Source organism: Mytilus edulis, chromosome 8, assembly GCF_963676685.1.
Source record: "Mytilus edulis chromosome 8, xbMytEdul2.2, whole genome shotgun sequence".
Lineage (NCBI taxonomy): Eukaryota > Metazoa > Mollusca > Bivalvia > Mytilida > Mytilidae > Mytilus > Mytilus edulis.
Window position 1 is genome coordinate 21,772,472 of NC_092351.1, and position 22,470 is coordinate 21,794,941.

Here is a 22,470-nt window from a genome sequence, read left to right on the forward strand (position 1 = left end):
TTTATATATATACATTGTGACTTGGATGGAGAGTTGTGACATTGGCTCTCACATTACATATTCTTATTTATGTATATGATTGCAGCCTAGCTTACAAATTCAAAAAAATAATCCATCAATTTGAATGATTTCATAAACAGTTGAAAGAGTTTACGAACTACATTTTCGTACCATCTAATTTGTTTCATTAAGCTTTTCATTTATTGAGCTGTTCTTACAGTTCGCCCCTTATGATACAAGAATGTTGAATGCTATGCGAACGCACGCTATTTTTTTATATCTTATTTTGACTTATTTGTTCAGCATGTTAAGTTCATCGAAGATAATTTTAATTGAAATCATTAATAAAAGCAACACATGAAGAACAAGTGTTTACATATCATCGAAAAAGAATATATAACATTACCAATATCAATTTAAATTTCATTATTAACATTTTTTTCGTGCATAATGATATTTTGACACTTTAGACGACTTATCCATTTAAATGTTTTGTTTTATTCTAATTAGTTAATATTTTAAAATTGTATTGTAATTATTAGAGAACTTCATAAAATAATGTAGTGGTAGTTTTAAATAGAAAGGGAAGCGGGAGATTTAAGATATAATTGTATGTCGTTAGTTACATAATTTGTTGTCTTTGAATTGGTTTGAATTACTTTGATGTGTATTTTGCATTCAGATTGAGTCAAGTAGCTGGAGCAAAACTTATGGCAGGTAATACCAGCATCGCAGACTTGGGCGATAAATACAGACCGACAAGAATAGCAGAATTATATTCTGAGCTTTATGACAATGAATGGACAGAAGCAGTAGACGACCTCAGCACAAAATGGTCTGAAGACAAGATAGTTCGCCATTTATTTATAATACTGCAGGTAGTGTTTAAAAAACAACAACAACAATATATTGTATAAGTTTTCCTCGTTCAAAAAGTTGACTACACAGACATTGTTTTTTTTAAATTTAAACGCTGTGATACATTTACTACTTATCTCTCCATGCATCCATATTTCGTCCATCAATAGAAATCAACAGCCACGAAATAGCACAACAGTGCTGAAAGTGGTGTTAAAACCAATCAATCAATCACCAATCAACCAATCAATCAATTTTAGTCATTTTCAATTTAATCGCAATTTCCAATGACCATTTAATAATAAAAATTGCCGATATGTATTTTCTTTACTTTCAAACTTCTCAGGGTTGTTATAAAGCATGCTGTCAGCTAGCAAGTCAACAATTGCAAGATTTGGTTCGAAAGTTGTTTTTGGATAGATCATCTGCAGATGTAAGTATATCTAGTAAAAGTTATAATCACACTAACAAAGAGTATTCGGAATTAAAGACGGGCAAGGACTCATGTATAGAGCTACGCCAGCTCGACACCAATGTTTACAACGCATAAGTATTTATGATAAACTAAAGAAAACTCAAGATATCAAAATGTCAGACCATTGAAGTTCTTTTATCTCAAAAAGTGCATGAGAAAAACGAAAATGAGCAAGCTACAGTTTTTATTGTATTGAAAATATATGAATAAAGAACGAGTGTGAAATATGAAAAGGCAACTATAGTTTGATAGTAATTTTTCCTTATTTTTCTTTCCTTCTTACTTGCATATATTGCTTCAGTGTTCAATGAATTTACTCTTGTTTCATAAATTTTGTACATACTGTCAACTAGTTTTGTGTCTTTGTTTGCATTTAGTTTGTTGATCTCTATCTGTGCATTTGTTGACACGGTGTAGATGTCAGTGTATTTGCTTCATATGCAAAATCTGGCAAATTCTTGAATCCTTACATAGAAATGGTGGAAATTGTATTGTTGGCAACAAGGGAAGGTAATTGGGATCTTCATTTGGCATGTGCTGAAAAAATGTTACCACGTTTTTTGCATATGACCGTCAAACCCCTTCCCGATACATGTCAGTCCATTTGCTTCATATGCAAAATCTGCGAAATACCCATCCTGATGCCCATATAAATGTATTTCATCTGGTGGTTTTTGTGTTCAGAGAAGTTCTCGTGGATTTTCTAGATCTCCAGTTGACCAAACAATCGAGCAAACGTTAAACAGAGATACCACAACAAGAGGTGGCATTGTTGGTTTCAATTTAAATAAAGGTTCTGTTAAACGTTAGTTTGTTAAATGCACATGAAAGAGCTTCAATATCGTCAAAATGTCGAGATTTGGCAGAAATGGTTAACACTGAAACATCCGCACAAAATGAACTCGAATGAAGCGAGATGACACTGACGTCCTAAAATAGGTTTAGACACTGCAAGGCTGGACGAATCCATTTGAAACTTCTGAATAGTTATCTGGCTTGTCCTCGGGCACTGTTTCTTCTTCGGAATTAATGTGCGACCTTCTAAACGTGTATCAATAGGGAAAGTTGGCATCAGAATATTTCATAACTGAACGGCTTATTCAAATTCAACCGATATCTTCAAAACAATCGAAAAAAAAATCATTGCTTACATTTTCAACAAAGTAAATAAAAGATAAGCAATTAATGACTGATTAGAACAACAACACATTGAAAGCAAATATAAATCTTTTTATCACCTGCTTGTTATAGCCCATACAAGACAGCTGGATATGCCAGAGGTGTTTCAGTTTGAATAAGTGCAAACATTGATGGTACACCTGTAAAGACAAATATATCTGTCCTGGGTGGTCTTTTAGAAAAGGGCCCACTCATGAGGAAAGCATGTGTATATTTGATGGTATGGCAGTCATTCAATTCAGGTGCTTGGGAGGGAAAATCATTACGATTATTTCTAGGCCATCACAATCCTGTCCTCGGCAATGGAAAGAAATTTTGTCAGTTGGTAGAAACAAAATTGCTCTTGTTGAATTTTTTGTGTCGGAATGGAGTAAACTATCCTATAAATTTACACTTGAAGGTATTGATTTATTTGTATCACATGGAAGTATGTGCCACAAAATATATGTTGAAAATGAAAAAGCGACAAATGTAGAATGCACTGAGCTTCTAAGCAAACATGAAGAAGCCGACACAAAATTTTTTATTCATGCATGACAAGCAGCTGATAAAGGTTACGATTCCATTGCAATAAAATCTTCTGACACTGATGTGGAAGTATTGGTATGCTATTTTCAGAATTGCATCAGTTCTAATATTATTATTCTGACAGGTACGCCTTCCAAATGCAGATTATTAAATGTGCAATCAATGTGAATTTCACGCCATTACTGGTTGTGATTCAGTAAGTGTTTTGTCTGGTAAAGGAAAAGGCAAAGCATTCAGCGTTTTGACACGTTCTGTGGAGTTTTCAGAAGGTCTATCTCGTCTTGGTGAATCCTTTGGAGAGGTAGGCGAAGAGTTGTCAAAAACACTTGAGAGGTTTTTGTGTGCTATATTTGGCTACGAAGTTAATAACATCGATGAATTAAGATTCCGAATCTTTTGCAATGCAATAAAGCATTCATACTGCCCCAAACAAAAGATGCAATGTTAAAGCACATGAAACGAGCCAACTTTTAGGCAAATATTTGGAAATCTGCTCTTGAACACAATCCTGTTCCGTCGCCAAACAACCATTGTTGGATATTTCAGAACGACTTCATCAGTATCAATAGGCTAGACCAACCGCCAGTGTTAGATGCTCTATTTATTCTGATAAGCTGTTCATGTTAAGCTGGTTGTGCCAACAAAAGATGTTCATGTGTTCTACAAGGTTTATCATGTACAGATGGCTGTAATTGTTCGAATGCTAGTACCAATAAGGATTATCAAATCGTTGATATTGCTAACGATGACGACGATGATGATAGAGATGATGACGATGATGATAATTCGATAGATGAAGGTGACGAAACTGATGATGATTCTATGGATTGACCTTCGTCGTGACCTTTCTGGCGATTCTGTTGTTAAAAAAAACCTTTAATATAGATATAGAAACCCTGACAGTTCCTTTATTTTTTTTAGTAATATGTGAGATATTCCATGAATGTGATATATAAATACGTGACAGAATCGTGCATATCTAGTTGCTTATGTTTGTGTTTGCCGTTGATTCTATGGCTTTTATTTTCTTCTTACCTTTAAATGTTTTTCAACAGCCTTTAGTTACTTGGTGCCCGCTCTATGTTTCAATGTAAAAAATATAACTTTTTATCAAGAAAACTAGTACTTATGCTTTTTTCATTCAAAATTTCACGAATTTTGGAAATTACCCTCCCCCTTTTTTTTTGGTCCTCTACGATTTAAAAATTTACCCTCCGTTTTAATAAGATGTGATTTGTTCAACTTAATAAAAAAAATAGTACCAAATACTCGGTTATTTTTTCATATTTCTGTATATATGTGTAAAACCAAATTTTTGGTAAACTCTTAAATAAGTCCCATTTTATCCCCTTTTGGACACTTTATCAAAAGTATAACACCTCTTAAAATATTCTTCAGACATTACTCTTTTGATTTATACCAAAAAAATGCGGTACCCTGGGGTGTAACACAGAACTGAAATTTCACCCTACCAGCTGATGGACTATAAATTTTAAATTCAAAAGTAAACAATGATATAACAGATAATGATAAGTCTGCCTAATATCTTGACTTACATCTAGAAATGGACAATAAGTTTCGGTCAAAATCAAAGTCTTTCAACAATGAGATGATTTCAACTTCCTAATTATGAAATATTCATTTCAATATGCATGTAGCAACATTTCAACAGCGCCTGCATATGGAGTATATATATCTCCAATTTGATACAATTCCAGGGCTTGCATTTCCAATCAAGATTTCTTTTTCTAATAGAAGGGTTGTTGCTCACGAGAAAGCTATTTAACCAATAGTTCCAATTGGTAAAGTTGAAATAACTCCGTCGTAAATTTTACGGACGTCATCACGAGTTGATTGACCAAAATAGAATATCTATTTCACAGAAGATGACAGATATGTTTTAATTGTCGTAACCACAATCATGTCCCTTTTACCCAAATGTGACCAATTGAATTAGGCGTATTGCCGGGTATGCAATTACACGAGCAGCACGACGTGTCTACTTACCCTTTCGGAGCACATGACATAAGCCCTGGTTTTTTTTAGGTTCGTGTTGTACAGTTTCCTGTGTTGTGTTTTGCGTATTGTGGTTTTGATTGTTATTGTCTTGAGACCTCTTCATAATCACGATAAGGATATTTTGACGAATCACGTTAAATTTTAGCCAATGTTGACGCTAACGGTAGCCTCATATGGTTATTTGACGCCTGACGGGAAATTAAGGGCATCACTCCCCTCATTTATTGCGGTAAATTCAGTAGTTTTGATACCTCAGGCTGACTCGTATAACAAAATAATTTGTCCGCATCAACCAAAATTGACCATATTTGATCTTTCCTGTTTTCCAATTGTCTCTTTGTAGCTGAATGTGTTTCCATAAGAAATTCAAAAGTGTATTCTATTCCGTTATTTTCATTCGTTGTCTGTTAATAACTTTCATATTGCTGGATATTCGATATTATATGGTAAATGATATTCGTAATCAAGCCATTTCAAAAAAAGGAGAGGGTATAAAGCTTGTTTTAGTGCAAATTAAATACAAAATAACACGGTGTAATTTTTACATCTGCCATACAACTGCTTCATAATTGCAAATTATTTGAAATTGTCAATGTTTCTTGTTTTTAATACTATGTAATGCTAATTTTTCAACTGTATAAATGCCTCACAATCCATTAAGGGATACTATTCCGAAAACGACTTTATTTTTTTTTCTCATTAAAAAGAGCCTTACAATGACATACATGTATAAACGCGAATAATAATTGCGAATAACCACGTCATTTGAACTCTGGTGCTTGAGTGTTTTATTGGCTATCATACCACATCTCCATATTTTCATATTTAAAAAAATAAATATTTCATAAGCAGTTACCTTGACCTTTGAATTATTTACTCCTACACCAACTACTTGTAGCTTTCAACCCTTCCCTTTGTCTTCTATCTGTATAAATAACATTCAAATGAACCGATGGAAATTAAATCAACAAACCTGGAAAATATTACCATGACCTTATACCTTTCACAAAAAGCTAACACGACTTTTAAGCTTTCCAATGTCAAACTGTCGGACATGCTTGTCAATCGAGATAAAAGTTTTAACTATTACCAAAATTCCAAATATGCGTTGCTTAGTCGTTTTTATTCATTTGTTGTATATTTTAGGTTACACAATTCCTTAAACAACATACTACAGAGATAAAACAATTGATGGATGCAAGAAAGGCAATAGCTATCAATGTAGCACATGTTATAACTAAGGTATGTTAATTTGTAAAGCAATAATAATTATAAAACATTAGATAATTGATCTTACATAATAAGTGGTAAAACATTTTGCGTTTTATTAATTTTAAAAAAGTAAAAAGTCCATGATTTGATTCTTTCTATAATGTATTATTATTTTTTATTTTGGTATCTGTGTATTAATCTATAGTGAGGAAATAAAAATTAGAAACAGTTGTTAAGTAAACACAACATCTCTTTTTATTGAAGGATTTCGAGAAAAAACATACATTTGTTGAATACTTACATTCCCACGGATGGTTAGACGAAGGGATTGTCTATCAAATTACCAAGCAGAAGTTTTTTGAAAAGTGTATTACACTGTCGTGGTTGATGGCGGTTCAAGATCCTGAAATGTACATGGACGTCGATGTTGAGCACAGAACTAAGTTTGATAAGGATCGATACAGAGAATACACAAAAAGTGGACCCCTGTTTCTTTGTAGTATTTGGCCTGCATTGTATCTTCACAAGAATGGGCCGTTGATGATAAAAGGGGTAGCACAAGCTTGTGACTGACATTTATTAAATCTGATATAGACATTCACAGTTAAGTTGCAGTGGAACTTGTTTGTTAAGCCTTGTGATTGAAGGATGTTTGCTCATCTTTTTTTTTTTTTTTTTTAATGTTTGCCTGAAATTCGGAATCCTCTGGTATTATCCATTTAGGATCATTAAAAGGTTTGCCTACTAACGATCACTAACACCTAATTTTCTTTCATAATTTGGTTACATATGGTTAAACAGTCATATTTGAAAATCTTATAAAATCCTAGTTATTTTTTCATCGTTTTGAAAGAAAAAAGGTGCCCATATAAAGTCACAGAAAAATCTAGAGAGAATTATATCCCGCCAAATTTTTCATTGCTTTTATCTCGAAAACAAGCACACGGACCCAACATGTTTGTTCTGCTTTATTATGTTCTTTATTTATAAACTATCTAATGTGTAATGATCTTATAAAAAGCTTGTTATTTTGAAACAGAGTAGCAAACGTCCTTAGATTAATCTTATACGCTTTGTTTGGAACAAATGCAAACTATACTTGCAGCAAAAGTAGCTAGTTTAGAGGTTATACTCGTGTCCGGAAATTACAAAGTATACTAAGTATGTCTCGGTTTCAAGTTACGTCTAGTGGCTGATGAGATAATTTTCAATCAGTAACATAATATTATAATATAAGTTTGTGTTGTTATTGAAGTAGGGAACGTCTCGGAACCATCTGTGTTTAGAATCGCAAAAAAAAATGGAATTTAAGAGTACAACTTGTAATTATAACTGATACAATCAATCATCCTAGTTAGAAATTTATAATAATTTTTGGTTTGAATCTATCATCGTCTATATCAAAGGCTCGCATCATGTGCGGGTATATACTCTCTTTATTTTGGCTTTGTGGAGTATGCATATTTTCGTACACGTTATGACTTAGAAATTTAACCATTTTTAAGGTTTTAAGGTTTACGTTTTCTAAAATTAATCTTACTCAACCAAATGATTTAAAACTTGACATGCATTATTCTTATTAACACTTAACACAGATCAAGTTTGAATTTAGGTTGCGTTATGTCTTCTGTTCTAGAGCTATGCCCTTTCACAATTAAAAGAAATGCTGAATATTCCGTTTCCATTTTCTCACTTAAGTTTGCCTAAACCAAATGTTATGAAACTTAAACACAATGCGTATTACAACAAAACTTAGATCTAGTTTAAATTTAAGTCATGTCCCTTCATTACGTTATATGCAAGCGGGGCATCATCAGTGTTACATGGACACATTATCCACTTATTACTTGGGTTGTACCTTAAATTATTTTTTTATACTGCTTTTTACATATACCACTTGCGGCGGGGTATCATCAGTGAGCAGTAGCTGGTAGTTTCACTTGTTTATTTTTATTTTTGGTGCTGGTAAAACTATTCTGTGATATATGTACATAATCCTAAAGTTGTTATTATGTAGTTGAAAATATATATTTTTGTTATGATATTATATTGTATGTAAGATATATGATCTATTTGTTTAAGCTAAACTGGTTAGTCGGTACTTTTGTTATCACCTGACACTAACGTCCGTCCTCAGTTTGATCTTTTACAACAATACATCGGGGGTAAATAGAAGATCAAACAAAGACTGAACTACTATAGAGAGTATAATTTTAAAGATGTATTACATGTATGCATAAAGTTATATAGTATAAGACTGAAACGTATGGAGATGTGATTGGTTTTAAAAAGAGGTAAAGTGCCACTGTGGTCATTTAAAAAATTGACTTTAAACTATGTGGGCGGTACACACGTTTAAGGGCATCTATTTAAGCCATCTTGTCAACGAAAGAAGTCACACAAAGCTGAATAAAGTTTGACTTTCCGGGCTGATACAACGTCGAATTATCATAGTTCTGAGATAAGATGAGTTATTCAGACATACTTGAATAACATTTGTTATTCCATATTGGTACTATTTTAGTACGTTTTCTCTAGTTTATGAATTGAATTTGAATATCAAAGCATATTCACCTTGAGAAAAATGATGAGCAACGCGCTCAAAGTCATGTGCTTTTTACATGTAAAGTTAGTGCAAAATGTTTGATATATAATTAGTTTTATAAATATTTGTGGAAAAATGAATAAATAAACGATAACTGTCTTTTGATTATGTGAATATGTGGCTTAATTGACTTTTGAAAAACTGAGAAACACTTCGGCCTTCGTTAATATCATTTTTTCAAAAGTCAAGTAAGGATGTACACCTCTGAGAATTTTAAGTAAAAAAAATCTAGAATTAAATTTTTTTCTAAACATGATTTTTGGGTTTATAAGACTGTAAAAAAATAATTGATGAAGAAAATTCATATGGTGGTGCACTTCTTTTTTTGCTACGAGTCATTGAAAGTCCCCAACTTTGATGATTTTCCCATTTTTCATTAATTTTTACCCATGTTTGGGCTATTATCGTGAACAAAATCACAGTTCCACAATTATACTTTTTTCATACTCTCAATAAAGATGAAGTGGACCAATCGGAATAAATTAAGGTGGTATGGGAGTCTAAAATAAAAATGATAGAATTTGTTTAAACTTTGCCAAAACGTTATATCTATTGATACATGTTGAAAAATATAATAAAAGTGATAGGTCACCGCGCATTTTCTCAAGCTACAGGACGGGACAAAATGACACATTTTGTATGGATTATACAGAAAAAACACCATTTTGTGATTAGAAACTTAACAAAATGATAGAATTGTTAAATACATCAGGAAAAGATAGCTTTCAGACACTGCTTTGAGAATATCAAAAGAAAAGATAGGGTCACCGTACGTTTTTTCCGGCTAAAATACAAAATAGGAAAATTCCATACAGAATCCTTCAGAAAATGCACTTTTTTTAGAGTTACCTCCCCTTAAAAAACATAAAAACAACAAAAAATAATTAACATTTGCAAAAATATCAATATTTAGAAGTTATATTCTTATAAATTGGTACTTTTAAATGAAAATGTACATTAAACATCGGCATTCCTGCATCAAATTTTGCTAACTTGATGGAAAATCTGGACCTTTGATTCTCTGTTTTTTACAATCCAAGATGGAGGAAGACACCCATACCACCTTGAACTCGAAAAAAAACTATCGGTAGGAGTTAATATAAGAAAGTTTTTTTTCATATTTTGATGCTTTTTCGTGTCAAATTTACCATGTTGTCCATTTTATAAATTTGTGATTTTTCTCTGTTTAAAGAACAAAATGCATATTATTTCAACTTCTTTGTTATAATTGATTGAAAAAATTACATATTTAAGAAATTTGAAATGAAAAAGTTCTATTGGATGTTTATGTTTCTGGTAAAATCATTTTTTGTACCCCTCACCCGTTTTTCTCAAAAGGAGTAGGTCCGTCCGGTAAGGATCGAGTTTGGCCTCAAATTTCAGGTTCATCTGACGAAAGATTTTGACCACTTTTTAAACACTTAAGTGTCTATTTCATTTGAATCAATTAGTTTATGTGAAAGACTTTAACTGATTTAGTCATTAAAAACGATCCGATTCAAGCTCAAATATGAGAAATCTACCAAATATGCCAAAAAATGTCACTTTTCAGATGGTTTTTGTCAAAAATGAAAGTGGCCGCATCCGTGTTCATCCTTAACCTTTATATATGTTATGTATTATCATAAAATACAACTTACATTTCAATATTAAGGATGAACACGAATGCGGCCACTTTCGTTTTACACGAAAACCGTCTTAAATTTAACTAAAATGCTAGAATTGTGAAGATTTCCGTAATTCAGCATGACATAATGGTGCTAGTGCCCGATATATATGCATTTTATTGTCAAAAACAGCCCATATTTATGTAGCGGAAGCATTCTACTGTTCAATAAAGAACTAAAAGTTTACATTTTAACAAATTTTTAAAACTGCTATATTTTGGGGCCAAAAAGGGGTCTTACTGGACCTACTCCTTTCTGCTAAAACAGACTCAATCTGACTTGATTAGTATTAAAATTTGAAAATTTCATTACTCTAAAACTACTTATTGGAAATACACAATTCTTTCACAGAGTTAAGTTTGATTATGATAATTATCAAATTCATTGCTTTTTTCCACTTGTATCACATGTTTTTGAAATAATTCCAGAACGAGATTTCGATGAGACTGAATGAGACTGAAGAATACATCTTTAAAACCGCAGATTTTTAGTAATCAAAAGACTTAATTATTTATTGGTATGTCTTTTATATGTCGTGAAATTTTCAAGTTGCACAGTTACGTATTTTATCATTGACAAAGTCAATAAGATTGCTTTAAATTTAAAATATTTATGAATCAGGCGAGACACGTGTACATCTTTGTGAAACAAATCTTATATTGCATTCTGTAATACCTTCACTAATTTCTTTTGTTTGTTTCGTATGTTTGCTTTGTATTGTTTTGGTTGTTTAGTTTGTTTTGTTTGCTTTTTTAATATATTTATTACGCTTGGTTTAAATAAAGACATATTCTCAATGTGTTGCGTCTTTCATTTAATAATTTATTGATATATAGATTGACTCCAATACATGTTTTATTACTACATGTTTATTTCAGAATTAGCGACACCAAACTCTTGTAAAGGATGCCTGAGTATTTATTTCAGGTTTATGAACTTTTGTCAGATGTTCGGACTTCTTGGTTGTTTTTCCTATGACGCAGGGTAATTTGTTTTGCCTCATATCACCCACATTTCTTTTCATAGAAGACTTCAATAACTCATTTAAAGGTCATATTCAAAATTTAAGCAGATTCTAAATTTTCCCCCTAAAAATGAAATGGTTACATATAAATGTAAGGTAAAACCCCGGGTATGCCTTCTCCCGCCATTAATTAAAAGTCAATTACAGTTAAAAGAGTTCCATATAAACCTATCAATATTTTTTTAGTTACGAGATGCTCTTTTGACTTATATGTCGATTTTTAATTCTACATGTTTTTTATTTCACATAACTACACCCTTAAATTATGGTGGTTTGTTAATACTCTCTACTATATTTGTTTTTACCTTATTATATATATATATGCAACACGACAGGTGTCAATTGTGGTGCAGAATGTGCTTTCCTATCCGGAGCACCCTGACGAGGTTTGTGTTTCTCAATCTGATGTTTTCTGTGTATTGTTTTGTGAATTGTTAGTTGTCTTTTTGTCTTTTTTTTAAAATAGGTGTTTCTGTTGTTTTTTTCTATCTCGAATTAGGGCTTTGAATTATTCTTTATGAATTGTCTTCGTATAATCAAAATAAGCAAACTAAGTATAATATACAATGGCCTCGGTTTCGATGATTGCAAGCAATTTTGGTTCATTGCAAAAATTAAATTATTGGATTGTGCTTAATTTATTTATCCACTGGATTCAGAAAAAAAAACTAAACTTTACATCGCGGTTGTCAAATATCTACCATTATTTTTCAAATGAATAAGTACAATTGTTGGATTTCAGATAGCATAGAAATTAAAGTGTGGATATGAATGTTTGAGCTCTATTTAAAGTATTTCTAGTCCTTTGTATGGTTATTTTCTGGTATATTAAAAAGAAAATAATACATCATTCTCAAAATAGTGTACCAGTAATAGTCCAAGCTTTAATAATAATAATGTATTGCTAAGTTTTGTCTTCCAAGTCTGTTGTTGGAATCAAGGGGGGTGTAATAATACTGTATATGTTAGTTTTATAGTCATATTTTGTCCCCGTTGAGACGAGTGTTAAGTGTTGATGGTCTTGGGATTTTCCATTGTTTTGCTTTATAGTTAAAGATCTAATAACATAATCATCACTTAAAATATAGCTGACTATAGTCATCAATTTTTGTGCCATCTTTTTTCGATTTTTCTTGAAAGAGTCTGTTGTGGAATCCTAAGAATTCAATACTGTTGCATCGTACTTAACATAGGAGGTATACGAAACATTAAGTAGATGCATATGTATTCTAAAATAGCTAGCAACAACTTGTATATTTAGAATGGTTATGAGACAGAACAATACAAAAAAGAAAACTGAAAAGAAAAAGAAAATTCTTCATTTAAATACAATCAAATTAATGACATGGGACGCATTCAGTTCAGCGATTTGCATGGTACGTTTTTTCTGTGTTCAAATTTATATTAACATTTAAATGACGAACCTATTTAATATAACATGGATTCCATTCACCCAGAGCAGTGTGATCTGTGTTTTACGTTGAGATATGAAACATATTGCAGTAAGTGTTCACGCCATCTGTGTAACGCTTGTAATCATGGACATGCATGTAAAGACGAGGCCGGGTTAATTGCAGACGCTGCAAAGCAAAAAGACTCTTATAAAGTAAACAGCAGAAAAAATCCATGTGTCATCAAATATGTTTGCGACGAGCATAACTGCGAGTATAATAGATTCTGTGGAACATGCGGTGATGTCATCTGTCAAGACTGCTGTTCTAATAAACATGCTGATCATGACATAGAATCCATTCCAACAGCTTGGACTAAATGTGCCGCCATAGTTAGGAGTTTATTGACTAACCTTAACCATGACATTGAAACCGCCGTAAAACTTGTTACCGATTTACATGATATAATATCTGAAACAGAAAATAAGAAACAAATACAAGATGTAAAAGATTTGATCAAAAAACTTGAAACAACACTTATTGATGTTGTCCAAGAAAAACAGAGGGAAGAAAAGAAAGTTGTCACGGAATATATCTCAGATTTGGAAAACTGCATAAAGGCATGGGACAAAAATCGGGACAAGTTAGGTCCAGTAGCTAATGAGATGAGTTCGGTTCCATTTTTACTGGGGTTCAGTGATTATGTTCATGATCATGAAAACATGAATTTTCCTGAAGCAATTGAGACAAACTTTCTCCCTCATGATAGGATATTACATTATGAAGAGTTTTTGGAAAAGGATGTAGCTTCCATACTAGAATTCATAAGCTCTGTGTAAGTATCTTAAGGGTTAAAAATATGCCGTTGATTCATAAAAGGATAGTAAACCATGTTAAATAACAACTTAACCACGCTTAAAGGCCGAACTTTAAATAAAGTAATTTTAGAACTGAAGTATAAAAAGCCTAATGTTCCGTGTGCTACATATGTAAACAAAATATCACTTCTGTTGGAATTACGATGTTATGGTTCGATGGCAACTACATTGACTAGTTTATTTAAAAACCAGAAAAGAAAGGATCAACAATTTGAATGCATTGTTTTAAAATTTAAACAAATGCACATAATATTATCAATTTCATCGATTTGAAATGTTTATTTGGCATATGATCTCATATAAAACGACAGACTTCAAAATGACTAGCAGTTAAAAATTGGACTAAAAGTATTTAAAATATGCCTACACTTTATGATATAAAATTTATATACATTATTTTATTGAATAAATCAAATATTCGGTGATTTATATGATTGTCGTTTACACCAAAAATAATTTTGTAACGGATTGAAAAACAGTTTGCTGTATTACAATAATATGAATTATATAAATGCATTTGAATGTACATCTGGAATGGAAGAATATATCTTCTGCTTTAAAGAGTTTTTTCCAATCTTACAGTTTATAGACATATAACATGAACAACTCTGTATTGTTGTGTTGAAAAAAAATCTGTTTTACGTAGTCTCTCTCTCTCTCTCTCTCTTCTTTTTCACTCTTCTTTTTAGCTTTAAAGACTAACCATATTTCTTTATAAAACAAATAAGTATGAGTAGCTGAGTTTGTGCGGAAATCTAAAGGTTACAGGTAGTCATACTCAAATCATTTTTTCTTTCAGTACTGGAGTATATGCCGTGTCAGGTGTTGCTAGTCGTGAACCATCACCGGGGTAAGCAATCAAAATTAAGTTGTTCGTTCGTTTATAAGTCTTTAATACCTTTTTCAAAATCCGCAATATACGTAAGCCCTGTTTTTTCTTCTTCATCAAAATTTTATAAACATCTATAAATTGTGACTTGGATGGAAGTTTGGACAGGCACATACATACAGTATGTGGCTGGGTACTATGCATGATACATGTATATCCCTTTCATAAAATAAAGAGAATGTTAATACAACAGGGTTTCCCTGACCCATTTGGAAATAAATGACACTCCATCAAAAGAAGACATCTACATTTTATCAAATTTAAATATATTCTGCATAAACATTATGGACTATCTTTATTAAATAATCCGTTTTTGGGGTATTGATATCATCAGTGTTCGTCATGAATATTTTTTTTACCGGTATTTGATTCTAATCAAATAAGCAGAAAAAGCTCTTGTATAATTTTGAAACAGTCAATATACTGTTTGATTTATAGTTTGTTATATGGTGAATAATGACCCCTTCTTTTACACATATATGCGTTATAATGCAAAACTGTTTTTTCTCCATTATACACCATAAGAACAATAAGTGCCTCCGTCAATGTGTCAACATCTGGAACCACTGGAATCCATAAGCTGTTTACCAAACACCCTCAAAGAGAGGAACCCCGTACCAGTAAGAAGTATGTCAGAAGATTACAAGACGAGATTGAAGAAAAGGAACGAGAAATACAGCAAGTATTATAAATAAACTATACAACTGACAAGTGTCTTTACGAAATATAGACGTTATGCAGACAACAATCAAATAGTCAATCTGAACGAAATTTCACCATCAATTATGATGCTTAGTTTAATTGTTGATGATCTGTCGACATACCATTTAAGTTAATCTTAAATAAATACACACAAAATATAGCAATAAATAAATAATCAAACAATACAATGTTTAGTAGACATATATACCACAAATAAATAACGTTGAAAACAACAAAATATCTTATTCGATTTGGAAAAGTCACTATGGCGCCAATGACACTTCTTTCACATCATATTATTTATACAGTAAAACTACTACATGTATGCCATCAACATTACAAGACAGATCACAAAAAGTATACTTTAAATCGGCAGTCGTTTTTAAAAGTCTCACTTATACATGTAGTCTAATTTTGTTCTGAAGACAAATCTTGTATTTCGTGTGTCGTTCTTGCCGTTTTATTTAATTTGTAATGGTTGTTATATTTGTCATTAACAGACGACTCCAGTACAATTTGACTGAGATGCTAGAAACAATGGACGTTTTGCATGACTATACCAAACAAACAAAAGCATCTAGCAGTATGATTGCTGAACAGAAGATATTTGCCAAGACGGACAAGTTTCATCAAACTATTGGGGATATTGCTAATGTCATCAAATCCCTCAAGCAGGAAAAGTATGTTATAAAATATAATCATTGGGCGCATTATATTTGCGCACATTTAGGGATTTTAAATACGCAGCTTTCGATTTCATTTGCGTGGATTGGTTTTACAGGTAAACAAGGTAAAGAATAAAGATAATTTATATATATGACCGAATTGTTAATTTTTGTAATAGATATGACTGCATGTATAAATTGTTTGATTTGAAAACATGTGCTAATTTCACCGTGTAGAACGCCACTTGCGGGGTGTCGGCTATGTTTGACATGGGGTGGCAATTTTGAAGCGACGATAAACTAAGAAGGTAAGTTCAATCATCAAAATTTCTTATTTCTAGAACTCTCAGTACCATATAATGTATTGCACGGAAGGAACCGCAACATAATCTATTTCCTGAAAGCAGAAGCAGTCGTTTTCAGTGCTCAGTTTTCTCAAACAGTTCGCCCTAGTTTTCCATGTTGCAGATTTTGAGGCTTTATATGCAAATTTCGGTATAAAAAACTACTTTACACAGCTACCCTCCGTATCATTTATATAGAATTGTATTCCTCTCATTGACTTATACCAAATACCAGTTTCTTAGTTAAAATTAATTGGTTTTAAAACTGTTATTTATCAAAATATAAAGTGTCGCCCGGGGTGTCAGATTTTGCGTCGCAAGGGGTAGAGGCTTGTCATAAAAAAAAAGAATACATTTTCTTGTAAATCGATCTCTATCTGATACTTTTTAATTCAAACACACCTACACAAATAGGAACATAAATGTAACAGAAATTCAACCCAGAAAAACACAGGTTACATCAAATTCTTCAAATTTTATTCAATTCCAGTTCGTTTAGAGATATGTATATAGTCAGAGTAGACCTTCAAAGTAGATGTGATCTGATAGATGTGTAACAGAAAACGGATAGTTCTAGCTGGGCGATTACGAACGAAATAACTGTCTTGAATCATTTTTTCTTGTAAACCTGTTCCGTTGTATATTGTGTACAAGTCGTTGTTTTCTCATTGACAATTGTAGTATCATCGTCTTCAGGATTACTTGAAGTTGTGTTGTCATTCTCTGAAAAAGATGCCGGTGAGTGTTTCATTGGAGAGTGTGTTCTAATTCTTTTAGGAGTAATCATTATGGATTTTTGCGGCGTGCACGAGTGCTTTTTAGATGAACCTGCTGATGAACTATGATGCATTTTGGCTGGTGGAGGCTTCGGGCATATCTTATATTGAGGACTATTTTGTGATGTTTTGGTTTATTGAGCCATAGCCTTGACTTTTTTTTACCATGATAGTGACTGAAAAGGAAAAGAAATCGTTTACCAGCTTGAAAACTAAATATTTTAAGCCATTTGTTTTTACTATGAATGAAATCAAAAGCACATGTTTTATAAGACCAAAAACAGGCAAAATGAAAAACCCTTATTTTGTCATGGTAAAGTAGATGTGAATGAAATCAAAAGCATATATTTTATAAGACCAAAAATAGGCAAAATGAAAAATCCTTGTTTCGTCATGGTAAAGTAGATGTGTTTGAAATAAAATGTATCATATGAAGGCTAATTTACAAGCAAATATGTATTTTTTTATGACAAGCCTCTACCCCTTGCGACGCAAAATCTGACACCCCGAGCGACACTTTATATTTTGATGAATAACAGTTTTAAAACCGATTGATTTTAACTAAGAAACTGGTATTTGGTATAAGTCTATGAGAGGAATACAATTCTATATAAATGATACGGGGGATTGCTGTGTAAAGTAGTTTTTTATACCGAAATTTGCATATAAAGCCTCAAAATCTGCAATACGGAAAACTAGGGCGAGGTGTTTGAGAAAACTGAGCACTGAAACCGACTGCTTCTGCTTTCAGGAAATAGATTATGTTGCGGTTCCTTCCGTGCAATACATTATATGGTACTGAGAGTTCTAGAAATAAGAAATTTTGATGCTTGAACTTACCTTCTTACTTTTTCGTCGCTTCAAAATTGCCACCCCATGTCAAACATAGCCGACACCCCGCATGTGGCGTTCTACACGGTGAATTTATATTATACATTATTCATACTGAATTCTAAATAGAAATATAAAGTGATCATGACAAGTCCAGTAACAGGCCTAGGTTAAGGCATAGATGCAATTTATTGAAACGCATATGTAATGGTAATGCGGGAAAATGTTATGCACCGTTATCAATATACTTTATTATTAATAATTCAAATATCAAGATTATGGATGACGTCACAGATTTTGAATACGATTTGGTGTACATTTTATGCATGATCAACTTCAATTAAAAAACGAACAAATAATAGATTTATCTTTTTCATTTTCTAGAACTTTTCTGAACGAATTGTGCACATTTTTTTTTATTGTCTCTTACAGGAAAAAACTATGTTCTCCTAAACCAATTATTTGGATTTTCCCAACAAAAAAAGTGTATAAAGTATGTTGTTCCTAGATACATATTTCGGTTTTGATGTACACTTTGAAAGTTGGCATAACATTGGACCACCTATCAATGTTTTCTATATCCTGTTTCTTGACCAAATAAAATTCTTTCAAATCGGAGTAACATAATCAGTTTTGCAGTAAAATTTATAGACGTCACATGTCGTTTTACGGAAATGTAAATTATTAAACAACGCACTCTTATTTACCATGTCCGGTTTTTTTTCACAAAATACGCCATTCTTGATGCAGCATGTTTCTGACGTCGAGTGTTATCATCCTCATGAAATTTATGGAACTATAATATATCAATGAAAGAATTCTGACAAAATACTTGCCAAGTACATGTATGACCTTGAATTTTAAAGACACAAATTACCTTCGTTTTAGTAAACTGAAGGTGCTTGCACAACAATAGTAAAATGTGGTTATTTACTCAATTAAGTATATATCTTATTTGTAATTTCAGCATTAATGCTATAGTAGAACAGAAAAGTCTGATGTTCCAGTTTGAACAAACGATGGAAGAAAAAGAAAGCATTCGACAAAGGTAATCCATATACTAGTATTTGACGTACAATGACTGAATGATAATTTAATAAAATCGATTGAATCATTTCAAAAACGGACTAGGTTAAACCTCTGCAATAATCTGCTAAAAAAAATACAAGTGCTCGTTTTTTGTGTACACTAAAGTAGCCCGGATCTAGCATATTTAAAATATAAAAAAAATAATTGTTTATACATTTCGTATACATTTCAATCTTCGCATGCAATAGAATAAACTATGTATCACGCAGTATAGTATTTTAAATATCCAAAATAAATATTTACTAGATTCATTGAGATGGCTGGGCGAACGTTAAGTTCGATTGGTAGTGCTCGTTCGCGCGATGCGGAATATGATGAACAAGTTATGCCAAAACAGATAATAGAAATGTTTGGTAAACTATACGAAGAAGAATGGAGACAAACTTTGGACAAGTTGTCAATAACTGGGAGGTGGCAGGCACATATTGTTATCAAACACTTATTCCTAGTGAACCAGGTACTTTATGACGATCTAGTCTTAAGTTACTACTGAAAGTGTAATGTTTAGATAAAGTTGGAAAAATATACAATAATAATGTTATCTTTGCACGAATATTTACATCTTCGAGCTTCCTCAAGTATATTGTATTTAACTAAGTATTTTATATAAGCTACTTTAAAAAAAACCATCTTAAACAATACTGGACAAGTGCATATGGCAAGCCGCTTTACCATTTATTCCAACTTCAAAAAGATATCTTAGTTTATAAATAAACTTTATAAATATCTCACATACTATATGAAATATCTTATCTTAGCTCCTAAACATTTCTAGGAATTATATATTTGTTAAATTCAACAGCGTGGAGAATGTGTATATTTCATATGGGGTTATTCGGCGGGGCTTATATCAAAACACGGTTAAAAGCTACGTAATGTTCATTTCTTACTTAATTAGGACTTCTATTGTCATTGAAAATCTTGTATAAGAGCTAATTTTACTACTCGTTCGTGTCATAGATTGGTCGATTGCTTGATTGATCTATTTATTTGTTTTGTTTCACTTTCTTGTCTACATTGCTATAATAATTATAGTACTCTCGTTATCGTGAACATGGTGAATGTTTATGCCCATATGAATACTATGTATGTGCTTTTTTTTTTAGAACTGTTATAAGACCTGTCAAAGAATATCAGATAATCAAACAAAAGATTTGATGTCTGCTTTGTTTGTTGATGCAGAAGACTCAAAGGTAACAATACTTGTGCTATGACAACTCTTACACAAACATTTTATTCAAATAGAAAAACCCCTTAAACACTTTTTCTCACATAAATATTCACCTATCATAATTATAGCCTTAAGGAAATCACTGCATATACTCTGAGTTTTCTTTTACTGTACATTGTATAGCCCCCCTCTCTTTTAACTTGTTAGAGAATTTGAAAACAAGACTTTAATTATTGCCAGGTTACACTATTTGCATGTTTTCTGACATAAAATGCCTAGAACTGGTTTAAAACTGTTCTGATAATATATTGAAAGCATTTTAGAATACTCGAAATGTAATGTTTAGCAGTCAATCATTCCAACATTCCATCCCAATATGGCGATGGCAGAAATTGGTTAAATCTTTTCAGTCATTTTTGTCAATTGTAGCCTGTTGTTGTCAAGAGTTACTCAGCTGCAAGGTTTTTCTATACCATTACCATCATATTTGAATCATAACGGTGCACTATAATTGTCTAAGCGCTTTGAAAATTGCCGTCGAAAAATTCGGGATGATAATCGCATAACATCGATTAAAGTTGTACTCAGACAACCATTACTTATATTTGATACACTATACTATCAAGGAGATACATATAAAATAGCTTATCGGGGAGATACATATATAAATGGTAGAGCCTTCCATTTGTGCAAATTAATTCTGATCAAACAAAAATTATCCATAACGATTAAAATGAATCCAAATGCATGTTTTAAATGTTAGTCCACTTGAGAATAAATGTAACTTCTTCTTGTTACATTATATCTGATGATGTTGTTGATTTTATTGTATTTTCAGCGACATACATTAGAAATGAAACAAGTCAGGGAATTTAGGAAGTCCACGTCAACTATGTGCGCTGTCAATTTGCAAAAGGTATGCCAGTAGTTCAAACAAAAACATTTCCAATAAATACTAGTATATAAGATTTTCCATGTGCAGTCCGTATACCGAACAGTAATAAAACATCGATAATTATATGATGTCGTTGTCATTTTATACTTTTAGCCAAACAAGTGACTGGAAGATTTCAAGCTTAATTTGTTCGCAGTAATTAATAATTATATGATGTATGGACCTTACGTTGTCACCATAAGATACATTAGTTTGGAAACAGAACACACCACAATCAAATGATAAGATATGTAGAGTATGACGTTTTCAGTCTATAGATTGTAAAATATATTAACCGTTTGACTCAATATGAAGTTTCCTTTACCCACTTGTCAATAGAGCATCATGGTATATGTTTTAGCTGTATACATTCGGATGTCTATATAGAAAAAACACTTTTAATGTATCCATTCAACTGATCCAACTTAAAAGTAAGATAGGTCCAATGCTTTTTCAAATTCATGTTGTTAATACAAAAGATTGAACGTGACTATTTCTCACCAATACTATCTTTCTCAAATATGTGGTATATTCTTTTTGATAAGTATAATGTACATGCTTTAATCTAATTTTTACTTTAGATGATAGTTGAGAAACCAGAATTTCAAGCTAATCTTTTAAAATGGGACCAGAAGGACTATGATCTTCTTTCTGAGATTTTGAACACTCCATATTTTAACCGATGTGTTTATTTGTCATGGTTAATGGTAGTCCAGAACCCACCAATGTATATAGACGAAGGACCAGTGAGGAGATCATACATTAATCGTGATGTCTATCACGAATTCACAAAGAAGGGTTCCATCATTGATTACTGCGTATGGCCTGCCTTATACGTGGAGAAAGGTGGACCACTAGGCACGAAAGGAATTGTTCAAGTTTACTGAACAGAACACTAATACAACTAAAATAACAAATCTATGTTGTGTAATCTCTATAATAAATGGTCACTGTTTGCAAGATGTTTAAGTATTTAATAACAATTAATGGTACTTTTGTAGATGCATACGATAAGGCTAAACTTTTAGACAAATGATATTTTGTACATTTTTGGTGTAGTCACTTATTAATTTTCTTTATTTTGGAAAATCAACGAATATTTACAATAGTAGTAACTTTTTTTCGAAGTGCAATAATATTTTTTTTAAGAATTTCTAAACAAAAATTATATTGATAGGTGTTTCCAAACTGTAAAAGTAACCATTAAGATGAATAATAGATTTAGGAAAATGT

At 31.9% G+C, this 22,470-nt stretch overlaps 2 protein-coding genes across 2 annotated transcripts in view; both read left to right on the top strand.

The window, feature by feature from the left end:
• LOC139485066 (early endosome antigen 1-like) overlaps positions 1–6,968 on the top strand; it is a 28,438-nt gene extending 21,470 nt beyond the window's left edge. The window contains exons 11-14 of the mRNA XM_071269183.1: positions 683–878; positions 1,205–1,291; positions 6,206–6,301; positions 6,536–6,968. Of these exons, the coding sequence (XP_071125284.1) occupies positions 683–878; positions 1,205–1,291; positions 6,206–6,301; positions 6,536–6,844 (688 nt within the window). The 3' untranslated portion in view covers positions 6,845–6,968. The remainder of the gene's footprint in view (positions 1–682; positions 879–1,204; positions 1,292–6,205; positions 6,302–6,535) is intronic.
• A 5,903-nt stretch (positions 6,969–12,871) lies between these two features.
• LOC139485067 (uncharacterized) lies at positions 12,872–22,197 on the top strand. Its single transcript, XM_071269184.1, has 9 exons — positions 12,872–13,793; positions 14,636–14,686; positions 15,251–15,403; positions 15,928–16,107; positions 19,011–19,091; positions 19,379–19,589; positions 20,239–20,325; positions 21,142–21,219; positions 21,819–22,197. Exons 1-9 carry the CDS (start codon positions 13,006–13,008, stop codon positions 22,122–22,124), a joined length of 1,935 nt encoding a protein of 644 aa, XP_071125285.1. The 5' UTR covers positions 12,872–13,005; the 3' UTR covers positions 22,125–22,197.
• Positions 22,198–22,470: the final 273 nt, after the last annotated feature.

What these genes read in the sequence shown, in the direction of transcription:
- LOC139485067 (XM_071269184.1), top strand. Translation starts at nt 13,006, where the DNA reads ATGGATTCCATTCACCCAGAGCAGTGTGATCTGTGTTTTACGTTGAGA. An exon ending in ACTTATTCCTAGTGAACCAG is followed by an intron (nt 19,590 to 20,238) that starts GTACTTTATGAC and finishes TTTTTTTTTTAG; the next exon opens with AACTGTTATAAGACCTGTCA. An exon ending in GCGCTGTCAATTTGCAAAAG is followed by an intron (nt 21,220 to 21,818) that starts GTATGCCAGTAG and finishes TTTTTACTTTAG; the next exon opens with ATGATAGTTGAGAAACCAGA.